At 35.4% G+C, this 18,644-nt stretch overlaps 3 protein-coding genes and 1 long non-coding RNA gene across 7 annotated transcripts; 1 reads left to right on the forward strand and 3 right to left on the reverse strand.

The window, feature by feature from the left end:
* Positions 1–4,377: 4,377 nt before the first annotated feature.
* LOC109584044 (uncharacterized) lies at positions 4,378–7,466 on the reverse strand. 3 transcript variants are annotated; one of them, XR_002185814.1, is made up of 4 exons: positions 6,921–7,466; positions 5,222–5,292; positions 4,979–5,162; positions 4,378–4,921 (listed from the first exon to the last, which is right to left on the reverse strand). It is a non-coding gene; the product is annotated as an uncharacterized LOC109584044 (long non-coding RNA). The 3 variants fall into 3 exon arrangements; XR_002185815.1 differs by having other exon boundaries at positions 4,985–5,162; positions 6,921–7,465; XR_002185816.1 differs by having other exon boundaries at positions 4,378–4,827; positions 4,872–5,162; positions 6,921–7,464.
* A 107-nt stretch (positions 7,467–7,573) lies between these two features.
* Positions 7,574–11,702, forward strand: LOC109584043 (uncharacterized). Its single transcript, XM_019999604.1, has 11 exons — positions 7,574–8,671; positions 8,721–9,176; positions 9,231–9,362; positions 9,414–9,546; positions 9,592–9,681; positions 9,732–9,830; positions 9,883–10,129; positions 10,177–10,279; positions 10,367–10,669; positions 10,716–10,986; positions 11,052–11,702. Exons 1-11 carry the CDS (start codon positions 7,652–7,654, stop codon positions 11,678–11,680), a joined length of 3,483 nt encoding a protein of 1,160 aa, XP_019855163.1. The 5' UTR covers positions 7,574–7,651; the 3' UTR covers positions 11,681–11,702.
* On the reverse strand, positions 11,649–13,242 carry LOC100638433 (ATP-dependent DNA helicase Q-like SIM). The gene is made up of 3 exons (XM_003388384.2): positions 12,868–13,242; positions 12,538–12,820; positions 11,649–12,494 (listed from the first exon to the last, which is right to left on the reverse strand). The coding sequence occupies exons 1-3, from the start codon at positions 13,067–13,069 to the stop codon at positions 11,687–11,689; spliced, it is 1,293 nt and encodes a 430-aa protein (XP_003388432.2). The 5' UTR covers positions 13,070–13,242; the 3' UTR covers positions 11,649–11,686.
* Positions 13,243–15,381: 2,139 nt separating this feature from the next.
* On the reverse strand, positions 15,382–18,310 carry LOC109584032 (mis18-binding protein 1-like). Of its 2 annotated transcripts, none has more exons than XM_019999596.1 (7): positions 18,263–18,310; positions 18,169–18,212; positions 17,563–18,071; positions 17,241–17,407; positions 16,886–17,016; positions 16,297–16,463; positions 15,382–15,800 (listed from the first exon to the last, which is right to left on the reverse strand). In XM_019999596.1, exons 1-7 carry the CDS (start codon positions 18,303–18,305, stop codon positions 15,521–15,523), a joined length of 1,341 nt encoding a protein of 446 aa, XP_019855155.1. In that variant the 5' UTR covers positions 18,306–18,310; the 3' UTR covers positions 15,382–15,520. The 2 variants fall into 2 exon arrangements, with proteins under 2 accessions (XP_019855155.1, XP_019855154.1); XM_019999595.1 differs by having other exon boundaries at positions 15,382–15,803.
* Positions 18,311–18,644: the final 334 nt, after the last annotated feature.

An 18,644-nucleotide genomic window follows, 5' to 3' on the forward strand; every position in this document is an offset into this window, starting at 1 on the left:
CCTATACCTACTGATGTCAGACAACTATCAGAATGAGACTGCTAAATTACTTTTTAAAAATTTAACGTCATAAAGCCTTTTTATTGGGTCAATAAGTAATTTTTTTCATCCCTAGATCAAATGAAAGGACCTTGCCTCTAACTTTTCTAGCATTTTAAATTGCCTAGCATTATGCTGTACGTCAAGCGATGCATTAGTAAAAGTGTAATAATTTTACTAAGAACTAAAATCAGAAAGTAATGCACAGCAATCATAAATGTTATATATATTCATATGTTTTTTATATATTCATATGTTTTTGTCTGCCAGACTCTGCCTTGAATATCACTCTAATCATACAGAAAAAAAATAAAATGAGTCTGGCCATGGTCTGGCACCGCCCATAAAAACACGTGCAACCATGCACGTGGAAACGCGCCCGCACCCACCGGCCGTCTGAGCAGAACAATGGCTATGGCAAGTAGAAGCATAGGCAGAGTGTTTCGTTTAGGTAAGTTAAATAAAACAGAAAGTGATATTATGACTAATTGCATGTTGACTGGTTGTATTTATCATAGATATCAGTCACTTAAAGTTAGTAAGAGATGCTTTGAAGGAAAGCCACTTCATTGATGCTAACTGGTTTGATCTTGGAGTGGAATTAAGCCTGCCTTATTCTGATCTGGCAAACATCAGAGCTAAATGGTCAAGTGATCCTTCTCAGTGTTTACTAGAGTGTTTGAGCTTGTGGTTGACTTCAGCTAATAATCGTACTTGGGAATCGTTAGCTAGTGCACTTGAGAGAATGAATCAAAAACCAGCTGCTACACTCATCCGTAATGCATGTAAAGTTCACATACAAACAGTACATACAATTGTCATATAATAAATCATTGATGCAAAGTTTTCAAATCTATGTATAACTTGTAGATGATGATCCTGCTAGCCAGATATTCCAGCATTACAGTAATAGAATCTTGCTAGTATCTCTCACTGATAGTTGTATCCAGTTGTTATGTACAGAAGGATTAATCACTGAAGATACGCAAAGGAAGATTGAGAGATGTGGGGGCTCATTAAGTGACACATTAAGAGAATTAATGGTTGCAGTAACTGATGATCACAATAAGCTAAGGTCACTAGGAAATATATTAATGGAATTAGAAGAAACTAAACCTCTAGCTCAAGATATTATCAAAGATTGTGGTAAAACCATCTTATTCAATTCAAAATAAAATTCATTTTAAAAAATTTAGATGAATTATTTCCTGAAGTTGATAATATTCAAATAAATGAATCTTTGCCTAATGCACCATCAGGTATAATAATAATGTGTAATATAATAATATTAATTTTATCAATAGTCGAAGAAGTTTTTGTTAGTGAAGTGTACAATTGTCGTTTTGATGAAGTTCGTGTTAAGTTTGGTGATCTTCGCTATAGCATAATAAAACTAGTCGTGGAGAATGTACCTTCAGCTTGTAATATCAAGGAGTACCTTTCTTGTTGTTTTCCTGAAGTGAAGAAAGAGCTATCATCTGTTGATACAGTGAAGGAAGTCATGAATATTGTTGAGAGCAGATGCAATATTATCAATATAGTACCAATAAAAGCTATCGTTAATAAGTATCACATTACTGGTGCACTCAAGATGATCACTGAGTTTGAAGAAGCAGTCGATGACTTTTGTTCAAAGATAAAGGTCAAGTTCATGCTCAACAAGAAGCTGTCACTAGCTGTCAGTTCCCTTGTGAGAGAGTGGAGTTTGTACTGCAATGGGAGCCTGATGAACATACACTTGATGACATTAGACGTCTCTTAGAGAAAGCATTTGAAGACTTGGGCAAGAGGATTATCGTACGAAGCATTCATCGTGGGAACTCCATCATTATTGTCTGTTATGCTCCACATCATTTACTAGCTGCTCTTTATTTGGAAGCACAAGAAAACCTAACTGTCTTGATCAAGGAATTCAGTTTAATTAGACTAACCATTGGCCACTACACTGTGTATGATAAAAGGATCAGATACAAAGTATAAGATACTGTAACTATATGAGACTTTGCATGTTAATACTATGTACTGATTATAGGTAATGAATAATGAGTGTCTTGCAAAGGAGATTACACTAGCTAATGAAGAGGAACAAGAACTGGAGACTTTACTTGATTACAAAGAAAGTATGTGAGTTAATCTATTACTCAGTTAATGTGATGTTTCTTATACTAATGGTATAGGATCAATATTTGAACAAGACAAACAACTGAATATCATCAAAAAAAGAAAAGGTATTGTCAGTGAATGATGCCAGGCCCGTAGCCAGGGGGGGTTCGGGGGGTTCGGACGAACCCCCTGTTGTAGCTGCAAAAAAGTTTTAGATTAGCTCCTGTCATGAAGAACAGCACTGCAAAAGCAGGATTAGCATTTTGGCAGCAGCGAGAAGCACAGATAGCCATTTTAGCTGAGTCAGCACATGGCTGAGATGCGTAACTCAAGACCACGCCTACCGACCACGCCCATTTTGTTAAAAAAATTTTGCTGCGCGCTTCGCGCGCAGCAATTTCCAAACCCCTTGTTTCAAGTTCCTGGCTACGGCCCTGGATGCAGATAGTTTATTAAGGTATTATTACTTGTATAGAGTACTTTGAAAGGACACTACAGACACCAGGTATAGTGCTAACATAAAGCATGTATTAAAGTATTGTGCAGTTGATAATCATTTGAACAATCAGTTTACAATTATCTTATAAATTAATATTCTCTTGTGTCATTACTGCAGGTTTAGACTCTATACATGTATAGAGTCTAAACCTAAAGTAAAGCTACTGACTAGAGGAAAGTTGATAAATAAAACATTTAAATCAAAGAAATCAGATACTCAGTATTTCCAAACCTCTCTCCTAATGAAAGCAGGTACTGACTTTACTTGCATAATCTGTCTGTATACTACCTTATCACAGGAAGAGAGGAGGCATTAGTGGAGCATAAGAAAGTGATTGAGTTACTACAAGAAAATATATCAATCACTAGTATACAACTGATGATGAGTCAAAAGGCAAATATTCATAGTATGAGATGATTATAAAAAGGCTGATTCACACATGAAACTTCAGTTAAAACAGAAGTCCAATATAAAGCACTGGCCATAACTTAAGGCCTTACCTTATGTAATATTTCAAGTGTGAATCAGCCTTAAGTTGAATCATTAACTGATTAATATTATTGTATAGAGAAGGACCAGTGTACACAATCACCAAAATCTATTTATACAGCACGTATTGACTATCATGGAATATGGAGGAATGTTGACCTTTCATTTCGTGAGGGACAGCAGCTGGAGATATTTGAGAAGGGAAGTACTTTTTGGTGGAAAGGAAGATCTTTGTTATGTGGTGACGAGGGAGACATTCCTAGTAGTTATGTCTACTCAATGTTGGAGTCACTTCAATTGTTAGAGTTTATACTGTCAATTGAAGAAGTGTCCCTTCCTATTCTACAAAAAATAAGGAATGATTCATCTAGTAATGATGAGAAAGCTTTTCTTTTCTTTGAGGCTATTAATAATGATCTTGTTATGATATCTGCATTGAGACAAGACAAGGAACAACATGATAAAGGTTTGTAATTATTGTTACAGCCAGCATGATGCGAGACCTATGTACACACAATTTGTGTATACTGTGTGTGTATTTGTTTTTCTTTGGTTGCATGTAGTAAAAGTTATGCTTGTATACACATAACGTGAATAATTGTGTTACTATATGCATAAATAATGATGTATTATATCCTTTGGTTTTATTAGGAGTCACTGGGAGTGTGTACTGGGAGAGTGATAGCGTATCTCTTTACTCTCCATCTCCAGCTCAGTGTAATGAAGTGATCAGTAATACTAATAATAATCATAAGAAGGTTGAACTCAACTACTCATCTACTCACAGTACCGTATCCCTACTATCGTCAACTGAACTGCATACACTACACCTGAGAAAACTCAAAATACAGTATACTCCATTAACTAATGATTGTATCCAGTACTTGTGTATACTACTAACTAATAATAAAACAATACAAGAACTAGACATCAACCGACACTCCATTAGTGATAGAGGAGTTACTAATATCTGTCAAGCACTTGAACACAACTCTACACTTACCTTACTAGGTCTCAATAATAATCCACTAATTACTTCTACTAGTGGGGAGGCTCTTTCTCACCTTCTCCTCAATAACTCATCACTAGTTGAACTGAATGTAAGGTGGACTTCATTGTCTACTGAGTCAATAGTACTCTTTCTCCAGTCATTAAGGTACAATAAAACTATAAGAAGATTAATGCTGGACAATCGGCACCAAGAAACTTGTATCAATACTTATCCCGACTATCACCTCAATACCTCATACAAGACAAAGTAGTCTGGAGGTACTAAACACTTTTAATATCTTATGCATCTTCACCAAAAACGATCAGAATAAACTATGTATAAGTTATTGGACTTAATATGTGTCTTTGTGAACAATAATTTACGTAGAGACGTGGACCAAACTCAACTATAATTATTTTTGAAATTATAATTTGACAAGCCAAAATAGGTATAATATTGTTCTCACAAATATTTTCACTCATAAAGTATTGATTTATTATTTACATCTCAATTTTCCAGAAATAAGAAATACACATACATGTACCTTAGAGTAATAGTGATACATTGCAATTATTATTATTATTATTATTATTATTATTATTATATTAATGAATGAATCCCAGTTACAGCTTTTGTTTTTAAATGAATGGGAAAAAAAGATAAAATCCACTGCTGGAAATTTTATATCAGACGACATTATCTAGTGCTGAAAAAGGTACAAAGGGGTGTGGTTAGTGGGTGTGTTCTTACCTGCTAATTGTTTGACTGATACTGTACATAAGTTGACACAAGTGCATAAGCTGACATTATACATAAGTATAGTAGGCAGAAAGTAACAAAAGATGCCTTGAACTTACATGTACATGTAGCTTCATTTTAGAAAGATCCTACATTACCACCATTGACCAGTGTCACAGGACCATTAGTGTGGAGCATACAGGCTCTATGATGATCACTTTTAACATAATAAAGGTATGACATTAGTTTCATGTCCAAAGTCTGAACTTCTGAAGTAGAAATGTTTCACTGATAGTGAACTGCCTGCATGAGGAGAGAATTGAAGAAACAGTTTATTTGAAGGGATCCATCAGTTAACATACCACATGTCTTTATTAATGCATTATCTTCTAATGATAGAGTAACACTAGGATCTTTTAAATTAGGTATAGCACTACAAGAGGGAGAGAGGAAGGGAGGAGACAAAAACAGTATACAATAATGATTTGCATGAAAGACCTGTATCCAGAGGTTCACGAAATTAATTTTTGCAAAATTCCACTATTGTACTATATTAAATTGATTTTCAAGGAATTTAATTTTGCAAATCTAAAAAATTCCAAAAATTTGCAAAATTTATTATCCTCAAAAAAACCAATTATACAGTACTTATAAAAATTTGAGATATGATACAGAAGAAAAAGGAAAATTACAACAAAAAAAGAGAGACAGAATAGAGAGAAGATGGGAAATGTAGGATAAATGTTACATTATTGGGGCAAGCTCCACTGTAGCAGGAGTCTTCTGTAAGTACGGTATGTATGTATGCGTGTGTCTTCAGTCACACCCATCTTCTGGTCATGCCCCATGTATGCACTACTATCTATTTATCTGCCAATGATCTAATGCAGTAGCATCATTCTAATGAAATATTGTAAAAACACATGTGCATGTATGAAGCAATAAGACCTCAACGACCCTGCTCAGGCTTGCTGGAATGAAAAAGATGCTCTTCTTCTTGCTCAGAGGGCTATGATGGCATCCCAGATTCAAAATTTAACTAGAAAAACAGCCTAGCTAGCAGCAGAGTCAGTGCAATACCACGACTGACTCAAGCTCACCACATTAATAGATTGCATCCGACTAGTTATTATAAGATAGTTTTGTACAAGTACACACAGGGCTTCCTACAAAGTGGGCTAAGTGAGCTATAAAGCATGCTTCATGTGCAGACACATATACCATTATGGCTTTTGGAACAATTTATCACAGAAAATCAGTTTTAAGTGAAACCAGCTCAAATTTTCTAGATACGGAATATAAGTATATCTACATTTACCAGAACAAAATTATAAAAATGAAGAAGTCTCTTGTTTTCAGTTTTGGTAAAAATTTGGCCAAAGACCATGTAGCTACATGTACTACAAACCATGCGTAAAGTAGTACGTGGATTTTGGCCTGATTATTGATCAAAATAATTTTTAAAAATATAAAAATAAATAGAATTAAAATTACCTAAAACTTCTACAAAACCAGGGGCGGATGCAGCAGAATGAAAAGGGGAGTTCAGTCAGGACGGCAGGGAGATACAGGGCGTGCGAAGCGCACCAAAATTTTGACCACGCCTCTTTTCCACGCAGAAACTCGTCCTTTTCCACGTATTTAACGAGCTCTAATTACACAATTATTGCTATGAAAAATTTAAATCTAGCATTCTACCTCGCATTCTACAGTTAGCCTACAGCTTAGGACTGAAAAGTGACTCTGAGAACTAATCAAAACTTTTAAAGTAAGCCAAAAGGGGGTTTCAAACGAACTCAAAAAACCCCTTCTAGATCCGCCACTGAAAACATAAGTAAATCTATATGCATTAGGAAAATTATAAAAAGCAGAATTCCATCATTTTTATTTTTGGCCAAATTATTGAGCAATTGCTGACCAAGAAACTGGGCACTAAGCAAAATCCTGTGGAAACCATATATACATGTATATGTAGATACAAAACAATGAAAATGTTAACACAATGTATAACTTACAAACAGGTACATCATGTTATAGATTATTATACAGTGAGACAAGTACCTTTCCTTTACAATGAGTCTAAATGAATGAACTAGCCTCAAAGATATGTACCAGACAGACTCTTTTACCATTTTCCTAACTCACACATCTTGGTGGCTATTCTTATATGGACCTGTAATCTTACTGTATACAGAAATAAAGTATAAATATGACAATCATCATTATTAGGGCAGCAGGTTCGTGGTGGTGCAGTGGGGAAAGCGTGGGGCTGGATGTGATGTGGGCACTGGTTTGAATCTGGTTCAGGCCATGAAAAATATTGCACACGCTCTTTTTATTTTTCTCTTTAAAAATTGAATTTCTTTATCTTTTCTACTTAGCTATGTCCCCTAGTTATGTTGGGAGTCCCCTAGTTCACTATTAGGGTGGTGGTTTTTTAAAGCATCCCTAGTCATTTTAGGAGTCCCCTAGTTATGTTAGGAGTCCCCAAGGTTAGTTTGGGGTTAATTTTTTTATTTTAGAGTGTCCTCTAGGTTTTAAAATGTGCAAATAATCTTGCCATATCAATAGCCACCCACAGTGGGATTAGTCTCGCGCGGCCAGACTCTCCACCCCTTTTTGACTTTTGGACGGCGGGGGGAGAGTCTGGTGGACTGACCTAGATCAACTTGTTCCTAGTAGTGAGGCGTTAATTGGGAAGCCAAACAGGAATAATGGAAAATCGTTGAATAAATAATGTAATTATAAAAGGCGGGTCCAATTTTGCTCACGTGTATCCACGTGTATATGAAATGGCTGGAAAGGAGACATGCTGTCTGTGTTCTAGTGCTGTAAGCCAAGGAACATGGAAGACTAAGAGAAGAAAAGTTACTGGAGAGTCTTCAAAGTTGACAATGAAAGTTTTAGACACATTGTCAAAGCGACTTTACTGTCGAAAGTTCTCCTGCTGCATTAAAGACATCACCAATGCTTACTTTTGCCACAAGTGTAGGTCTCTAGCACAAGGCCTTGCTAACTTAATGACAAAAATGAAATCCACAGAAAATTTGTTGATTCCCATGATTGTTAAACTGTTTGAAAGTATTGATTCTGTATCTGCAATGGAAAGGAAAAGGAAGAACTATGATAATGTGTTGGCCACAAAATCTAGACGAATATCTGGGGAAGTGATAGATGAAATTCAGAGAGAGAATATATTGTTACAGAAGGAGGGAGACAAAGAGGTGATGCAGTTGATGGAAGAGGAAGGGGAACTATTTCATAGAGAAGAGACTCAGTTGTTAGAGGAGGAGGGGGAGAGCGAGGTGATCCTGGTGGTGGAAGGGGAAGGAGAACTACTTCATAGAGAGGAGAGTCAGTTGGAAGAGGAGGAGGGGGAGAGAGAAGCGATGCTGTTGGTGGAAGGGGAAGGAGAACTATTTCATAGAGAAGAGATTCAGTCGTTAGAGGAGGAGGGGAAGAGCGAGGTGATCCTGGTGGTGGAAGGGGAAGGAGAACTACTTCATAGAGAGGAGAGTCAGTTGGAAGAGGAGGAGGGGGAGAGAGAAGTGATGCTGTTGGTGGAAGGGGAAGGAGAACTACTAAATAGAGAAGAGAGTCAGTTGGAAGAGGAGGAGGAGAGAGAGGTGATGCAATTGGTGGAAGGGGAAGGAGAAGTACTTCATATAGAAGAGAGTGAGTTGGAAGAGGAGGAGAGTGAGGTGATGCAGTTTGTGGAAAGGGAAGAAGAAATACTTCAGAGAGAAGAGGTCCCATTGATGGAGGACAGAGAGGTGCTGTCAGACAAGGATGATTCTGAACCAAGTATTTCGGTCAGTAAATGCTAATCTATGTTACTTTTATGATATCCATTTTTAATAGGTGAAGATTAAATGGCCTTCAAAGGAAAGAAACCACATCATTCATACACCCTGGAGAAGGAAGTGTATAAAGCAGTTGACGAGGAAGAATTTTAGGTCATTTTCCACAACTGTCATGTCTTCGTCACACACATCTGATTTATTCATTAAGCAGTTAGCTTCTAAACTGAGAAGTGAAATGAAAGAAATTTCTTCAGAAAATCATAGCTCAATTTTACGAGATTCGCATGACAGTATTCGATTTTTTAAATGGGATCGGCTATTTTGTGAGCTTTCAACAATGATGCCAACCTTAATCAAATTGTTGCTGGCGTTGGTTCGTGATAAAAGTAATACCAAAAGAATCATATTGGTCTGTTTTATTGCTTCAATATTGCTGAAGAAACGATTAGGAAAAATGGCACTACTCCAACGTGCAGTATCTGTTTTACTATATGGAAATGGATGCACAAAACAGGTATGCTGATACACACACTTTTGTCTGGCTAGTGGCTACTATATTCATAAATAGGTTTATAACTGCTTACAACCATTGATGGTTTGCCTTTCACACTCTGGGACCCTTAGGCTTATTGACCGATTATCACAAGAACATGACATTAAAGTTCAGGAGTGGAGTGATAGTTTGAGAAATAATTTAAAAGTAATATTGTAGATGCACTGTTTTGTTATGTATTTGTCTTTGTTGTTACAGCAGCATCAAGTAGATCAGTTTGGCCGTCCATCTAATATTTTACTTTTATCAGAATATGATGATGTTGAAGAAAGTGATTGCATAAATTTAGAAATGACTAATAATGAAGAAGATCAGGAAGATTTAATTGATAGTATGTTAAAAAACTTTATAATGCATTGTTTTATTTTGTTCATAGATGTTGTAGATGAAACAAATGATATGAGAAGCATGGCAAAAGTGATTCATAATCTTGATATTGATGATTGTGTGGATGACATATTGTTGCGTAAGATACATCATACCAACACATGTAATTTTTATACTTAATATTTTTAGAAGAGGCAGTACCTGTTACTAATGTGAGCAGTCAATGTCATGATGAAGTAATCATTGAGGATGGAAGTGTTCAGAACGTAGATCAAATGGATAATGATAGTAGGAAACTTTTATGAACTATAGTAGCTTAATGTGTGGCATACATGTTTAGGTGAAGAATGGCATGGGTTCAAGATTGTTGGAGATAATTTAGATAAGAATTTTAGGCGATCGTTCCAACGAGTGGATAGTCAGACTGTGTCACAACATTACTTTCATATGTATGCAGTAAAGGATCGAGTAGATATGAGCCACCTATCAGAATCGCCTAGTGATGGAGCTATTGATATTGCTAAGTTGCTGCCATTGGAGACAGACCACGAACAAATGACAAAGGAATTCAGCATTTTGATTTCAAGGTATATTTCATTGTACCAAATAAACACTAGTAATAGGTCCATTTCAGATTCCTTGTCCAAAACATGAAAAGGTTTGAAAATAATAAGAAAGATGTTGTTTGGCACATTGACCACAAATATGCAGCAGCAATGAAAGTGAAGTCCACTATTGTGAGTTATTCATGTACAACGAGTGTATGTTCCTATATTGTGCTACACCAAAAAGCCATAATAATATATACTGATGTTTAATGCTAGGTTCCTCTGGGAATAGAGTTTAAAAACGAGAATAAAATTGATGAAATGTCTCAAATCATGGATAACCTGCACAAATATGTACCTACGGTCCAAGTTATACGCAAAGTGTCACTTCCTAATGGTGACACCTTTGAATATAATGATACCAATATGTGGAAGACATTATTTGGTGGGGACCAGCTAACGGTTGCACGAGCTAGAACTGCAGCATATGTCAGAGATGATCATGACATTGCCAGTGACAAACTTCACGGCCTTGTACCAGTTATCGAAGATTGGCATGCTCGAATGACTTTTCTTAAAGTAAGTGGCCACAATTGATTTCCATGTGAATATTATTTGGTATCAGGTTATCTGGAAGCATTTATACACAACACGGTCTGCTTCTGACAGAGGAACCCTTTTTCAACTGAGGAATATATTACATAGAACTTCTGTACCATCAGATCCGCAGGATAATATGAATGCTGTAGAAGACTTTCTTGAAGTGGTGCTTGTAGGACATGTCATTGCTGCAGCTGAGAAAGTGTATGTGGAAGGAATGACAGTTAATGAAGTATCTGAGATGATTGTCAACAAATTTGTAAAGCTTCGTCCTAATGAAAATGCTAAAAGCCAAGGTATGTAATAGTATTTATTATGTTGGAAATAATCATAATTCCTTTTCTGGCGTATATACACTTAGATTCAATTAATGCCTATGCCTGTGAGCTACTAACTCTGAGTTTAATTTGGTTTAACTTTTACGATGGGATCAAGGAAGGTGATGGAGAGAGAATAATACGTATATGGAAGTATTTAATGGTCATATTTCGAAAGAATGGCAATAGGAACTATGCTAAAGAGGCTGCTGCGTTACTGATTAGCTGCAACTTCACTTCATCAGAAAGAATAGCAACACAAACCATTACGAGTCGTTTTGTAAACACAAAAGGACGAGCAGGATGCAACCTTCCTTGTGACCTTCATATGGAACACCTAAACAGGAGGCTAAAGGGTATCATTTCTAAAATGGAGTCCAATGTACATAGATCATCAATTGAACGTGCAGCTAAGGCGATTGGAATAGTGGATGAAATTTGCCGATCTTTTGGAGATGAAATGATGACACACAAGTCTGACAAGCATAAGAAGCCTTCCTATGAGAAGGATCTAAATCTAATACTGGACGTCCTCAGGGAAGATGATGTCTTTAGTGTTATTTCTAACAGAAAACACAAATTTGTAACTGTACAACAATGCATGCTGGAATCAATAAATAATGACAATGTTGCTGATTGGATCATAGATAATATTATTCCGTTATTTATATAAAAAACATCAATAATTATTTTTAGTAACTGAATCCCTACACACATCACAACATGTAGATAAATCTCTTGTTGGTTCCACTTGATCACTGCACAGAAATTGCTTCATTAAATACTCCCTTCGACAAACACTCCTGTTGCTCGCATACTTCTTAACTTTTTCCTCAACATGCCTTCCTGGATTTCCGTATAATAGAATTGCCCTTGATGGAAGATTATCCCTCCCAGCTCGACCAGTTTCTTGTGCATATTGTTCAAGATCTGATGGAGCCCTCCAATGATATATGACACGAACATCACGACAGTCTACTCCCATTCCAAAAGCAGTTGTAGCCAAGACAATCCGAAGTTTACCATGAGTCTCACAAAATGATGCCAGAGTCTTCTCTTTCATTTCTGTCTTTGATGCTCTGGTATACATTCCAATAACGGCAAACTGTTGCAATATGGGATAATTAGGGGGAAATGTAATGCAAGGGCCCAGTTTCAATTTAAGTGTTTGATACATTAAAGCACAATCTCCATATGATTGTAAGAAAATGATTGTTTTAGGATACTCCAATCCTAACTGTTTCAATTCATCAGCAATGAGGCCACAAAATGAACTTAAGTCAGTAATAGGCCTAACTTCATACATTATGTTGTCACGATTTGGAGAGTGGCCAACCAAAACTGGATCATGTAGAGACAAGCGTTGACAAACTGACTTATATGTTGCATTAGTGGCTGTAGCAGTTAGAGCCATAACATTTACTGATGGGGGAAGGAAACTTCTAATATCTCCTAGCTGAGAATATGCGATTCGAAAGCTATCACCCCTATAAATAAAAATTGATAAAATTGCGAGAAAAAACAACTAACCATTTCTTTACGCAGTGTGCTTCGTCAACTACAAAGGCTACTAATTTCTCTTGGTAGACTGGGGAAAGAAGCATATTGCGGTATTGGAAATTACATATGATGCTTTCCGGGCTCATGTAGACAAGTTGAACTTCCCCATTCTTTACACTTCTAATACAGGATGCATCAGTTTGCTCTTCACCTAGAAATTCTGTAATAATTCCTTGTGGGGCAAATTTGGCTTTTTGATCCATCATTAGGCATACTAAGGGACTGATACAGATGACAATACTTCCTCTTTGCTCTAGTAATATATAAATAATTATAATAATACTAATAATCTCTGTATACCTTTGAATAAGTCAAATACTATTGGTAATAAGGCATATATCAACGACTTCCCATACCCAGTGGGTAAAGATACAAATACATCCCTTCCTGATAAAAAGGCCTTGATGGCATCGAACTGTTTGTCCTTCAGAGTGATGTTAAACCGAGTAGCAGCTTGTAAAATACATTCTTTAGCTCTATCCTCCATGTTGACACATGACATTGCCACACCTACTAAAACTAATTATACCTCTTTAATTAGTCTTTATTGCCTGACGTCAGTCACACTGACCAAGCCGACGGTCGCCCTTTGAACAAGTCTATGTTCGTCAGTCCACCAGACTCTCCCCCCGCCGTCCAAAAGTCAAAAAGGGGTGGAGAGTCTGGCCGCGCGAGACTAATATTTAGTGATGAGATCTTTTGTAACATCTAACCAGCCATTCCTTGAACACAACTGAATTAAATTATAAGCTCTTCTAATGTTATTCGGTTCCTTCACTAATGGTAGTAAGCGAACAGCTTCTATATAATCTTCATTCACAAACGCAGTCCAACATTTGTCCTCTAAGGACATCTTGTGATCAGTTAATTAGATTCATTGATACCAGCCCACACACAGAGCAGGAATTCATTAATCATAGTATCACTGGGTTATTGTTTTGGTGGAGCATACAAGAAAAGAATGAACAATGTACTTGAAGTTTGGTTCTTGTTTAACTTATGTATCATGGTTGGCCTATCTGTAGCTCTTGATGAAGATAGCAAAGTATTGATCTGGTACAATACTTGTTTATCTGTTTTTATTTTTAGTTTTATTTTGATTTTTGTTTATCATCTTTACCTGCAGTTATCAAGTATAAAATGTTATGATGCTCTAATTAAGAAGTTATTCAAGAAACAAGATGAAGATGTTACTGATCCACATAAAACTGCATGTTGATCAACAAATGAGAGAAATTGTTCCAAGTTCTACTGATGTTAGACTCAGTAATAATCGTGAATCAGTTGTTGATTTGTTTTAATTATAATCTTTAGTAGTTTTTTCTGCCACATACTTTTACTTTTCTATTTTGTTACTTTAGCAGTAACTATTATAATTAATCTATTCTTCACTTTTTTTAGAATTTTCAGTTCACAGTCTCAGCTTTCATTTTAGTTTTCAGTTTTTCTGCAATAATGATAAAATTATTTCTGTTTTTTTGTTATAGTATTGCCTTTGATTCTTTGGTTTTTAATGATCGCAGATGGGTTTAAGGTGTGCAGCTATGTCAGCAGCTTGTCACATCAGATAAGAAGGGCACTGGTTGCAGTATTCAACCGGGACATAGATATTAGAGTTTCCTTTTCACTCTAAGTAATATCTATGACCGGGGTCCCCAAAGCATAAATTATCATCAGCATACATCAGAGCAGTAATAAAAATGGCATATCATTTATGAAGATAATGAACGGCAGAGTTTTAATTTTTAATTTTTATTTTTACTTATTTTTTATTTTCATATTTTATATCTTTTTCATTTTTAGTTTTATTTATTTATTAATTTTTATTTCTTGTTTATTTTTTTGGATATTTTTTTTATTTTTAATTTTTTTTATTTTTAGTTTATTCATTATTTTTTTAATTTAATTTCTTTTTTATTTTTTTATAAAAGTATTTTAATTTTTACATTTTTTTAATTGTCATCATTAATTTAATTTAAATATTATATGACAAAATGTAAGACGTAGAAATAATAATGATAATTAATAATGATACATTATAATCGTTAATTTTATTTTTATTATACATGATTTTATAAAAACAAGTTAATTTTTAAAATCAGTATTTATAAAAATAAAAAATTATCATTAATACCAAGCCCATCCTCAAAGCTCATGCCTTGCCACACTATCAGCCCTCCTTTCCTACAATGAGAGGTATGAGAGGTAGTAAGAATGTCCCCTTAACCATCACAATTAGGTGGAACATTAATTAATGGTTTCAGGTACCTTAAGCACAGTGCATCCCTAAACTCAAAGGTGGATAGATCAAAACGATCTTTTGGAATGGATAGAGTATTTAGCCATAAATATTAGAGTGGTAATATCTATGATTTAGCCAACCCAATAAGAAATGTTTATTATAAAAATAAAAATAAAAAAAATTAAAGGGGTGAGCTTAAGCAAGCTATATATTATGTGCTGTATGATGTTACATGTAGAGAAAGCAATGAAATTTTACATGTCTGAATACAGTAGATCTTGATGCATGCACTGAGTCACCTTTTAGTTGGTTAAACTGACGTGTATTGTTTCTCCATCACTTCAGAATCTCTGCATGTAGCATTAAAGTTACTTATTTAGATAGTTGGAAGCAACCACTGAAGAAATCACATTCAACAGAAGAAGCTTAGTACAATAGCTAAGCTTTGTCTGTGCATTAAAAATACATTTGTTTGCTTGCCCCAATAGGAGTATACATCATAAGCACATACATTGCATCATACTACATGTACATGTAGCTATACTATTATCGTATTTATAGAATTATCCTACTACATTATAATTAACATACATCAGCAGGTGAACTAATGAGGAGATAATAACTATAATAATATAATGAGATCAGACAACAGAAGAACAGGTACAGTACACACAAGCACACACATACACAAATAGATACAGATGTTTTTTTTTATTTTCTTAATCCTGACATCATTATCTGAAAGTCTTCTTCCAAATCACTCAGTGACTCATCAAGTTCTCCATCTTCTTCCTCCTCCTCCTCTTCTTCCTGTTCTTCATTTGGTGGGCCTAGTTTCTTGTAAATAGCTTTTAATTGTCGTGAGATGGAGGCTTGAGATATCGGTTTAATAGCATTAGCTGTGGCATGCACTGGTTTGACAGGTGGGGGAGGTGGCCTGACCTCCTTCTTAGCCTTTTCATAACGATAGACAAGTTGGTCTGCAGTATCTCTACTAAAGAATGAGAGAATTAGTGTCTTTTAGAAATCATTCTTTGGTTAATTATTAAATGCTTATTAAAAATACTTTGTCTGATTTAGAATCAACCTTGAGCAGTTAGGGTAATTCTAGGTACTAGGCAATTTAGGTACACACCCAAAATTTGAAACCTGAATTAAGATGAATTCTAGTCTGAATCAGCCCTGAGATCAGTCTGAATCATGAATTTTTGGCACTCAGTCACAATACAATAATGAAATCAGGCATGATACAATTATGATAAATATTTATACTACACGTAGTTCAGGCCAGTGCAACAGTGATGATCAATTTGATCACCAATGATGCCTGTCAGGACTGTACCAGTACTGATATCAACTTGATTCATTCATTTTTGGCATTCATTCTGATTCAGCCAAGAAAACTCTTGAGTGTGTATTAGGGTACATGTACATGTAATTTTAGAAACACAAGTTTTAAAAATATGATGTACAGTACATGCATTTACCTCTTTATTGAGAGAATGTCTGGAATGATATGATGAGGTGAAGATGATGGAGAGCTCTGGAATCTCTTCTTGTAGAGAACTGGACTCTTGTAAACTGATGAAGGAGGGACATCATCTTCTTCTTTAGAACAAGAGTGTCTCTCACTGTCTTGAAGACAAGTCTCTCTCTATTTGAAAATTCAAACATTCAAACCATTTAAGAATCATTCAAAATGAGATTAAAATAATACATGTACATGTATATACATAGTACCGTATACGTTCAAATTTTTGAGGGTTCAAAATTTCGTGTTTTCGAATGAAATTTGCTCAAAAGTTAATATTCGTGTGAGCTAATTTTCGTGTTCTGGCCATAGTCTACATACAATAGAATGGCATTAGAGGTGGTTTAAATTTCGTGGATTTAAGGTGAGCACGAAAATAACGAAATTTAATACACCTCGAAAATTAAGACGCGTACGGTAGAAGGCATTGCAATATAACTTCAATATAATTATTATGCAACAACAACTATGCATAACATAATACAATGCACACGTACATGTACATTGTATGTATACTGTATGTACATGTACATGTACAAACGTACCTCTACAGCTTTCAGTTTGTTTCGAAGAGGAGAAGAGTTGAAGGCGTCATCCGCATAGCCTGACTCTGTACCACTCAGTAGCATCCGTAACTGCAACTTCCTTTTAAGAGTGCCAACTCTAGCAGTAATAACTGAAGCAAAGAAAAAGATGTACATGTACATGATACATGTACATTTTGTAATGAAATTTAGTGGCTGGAAATTTTTGCAAATTTTGAAAATTGAACAAAATAATTTTTATAAAAATGAAAAATTTTAAATCGGCTTTTGGGCAAGTTAAAAAATTTCAGGCCATAAAAATATCTCACTATAATATATTAAAAAGAGAGATTTCAGAATTTAAAAATCCTCTTACCTTCATCGGTTCTATCAAGCGAGGGCATCTTCACTTCTGCTAGAGTTGTAGGTCCTCCTCCGACTGACATCAGGTACTGGCTCTGACAGTGCTCCGGTGGTCGCTTCATCTTTCGACCAACCTCCTCCCAAAACTCAGTCACAATCGCTGGAACATTGTACACGGTTCTTCATAGAATAGAAAAACAAATATTAAGAATTGATTATACTGAAGAATCAATTAAGAGTCAAAAGGGTAAAGAAGGAGAAATGCTACACTACAGAATGCATTACAGTATATTCATTAATCGTTACATGTAGATTGTTATGCATTAGTGACATACTCTCTTAGTCTCCTAATGTCAGATTCATTCCAAACGTTAGATTCATTGATAGTATCATCTTCCTTGACCTCAAAATGAACTTTCCTTGAGTTGGGAGTACTCTTTGATAGGGAGTCAGTAAGTTTTGGAGCCTTTAAAGAACTTCTCCTCATTTTAGCAGGTCTTTTACTCGGACTATTGCGACGAGTAGGTCGATCAGTAGTAAGTGAATCTTTTCTTGTTGCCCCATTGTCTGTCTTCAGTGAGAGAGATTGAGAATTCTTACTAGTACAAGGTAGTTGTGGTTTATTATCATTAATCAATGATGCTCCATTTAATTTATTGCCATCTTTGCTACTGATCCGCTTAATTTCTTTAACTCTCTCTAACTTTAATACTGGTACACGATGATTAATGATCGCACTGGTAGAGCTATTGTAGTCACATTTATAAATACAGTCCGGGGTGAGGTCGTAATATGAAGCAAGGTTTTTAAGTCGAGGTTTTATGATACGACCTCTTGATGAACGCTAGGAGGAAAAAAAACATGCAAATAATTAGAATTGTGTACAAAAAAATAATTAAAACACTGCCATTTTTTATTTTAATTATAATTTCCTTACTTACTCGTAGAGGTGATGGAAATACGTTCCAGAATTTCAAGTTGTCGCCTAGTTTATAAAGATAAATCCATTTATACAAAATATCTTAGAAAACTCACTATCTCTTTTTCCTTTTTGACTCCCTTTCCTCTTACCCGCCATTGTTTTGCTATTGTATTTTACCGGGTAAAAACACTGCGCATGCGCAGTAAAAAGGGGCGGGGATTTAATTTAATGCTCCTCCTCTTTGCCAGGAGTGAGACTGATCGATTGGAGATTCTCTCGATTGTGAGCTGTTGTGAAGGAGATAGGGGGACGGGATGTCAGCTCACGACATCAAGATAGTCCGCATTCTCCTAGTTGGAGATTGTAAGTATTACAGTGATGACATTTGTGATAATTATTGTAATTAAAATTAATTTGTAATAATAATAATAATTATTATTATTATAGCTCAGTGTGGAAAGACGTCAATTATACTGGCACTAGTGGGAGAAGAGT

This window comes from Amphimedon queenslandica, unplaced genomic scaffold (assembly GCF_000090795.2).
Source record: "Amphimedon queenslandica unplaced genomic scaffold, v1.1 AMPQUscaffold_13254, whole genome shotgun sequence".
NCBI lineage: Eukaryota > Metazoa > Porifera > Demospongiae > Haplosclerida > Niphatidae > Amphimedon > Amphimedon queenslandica.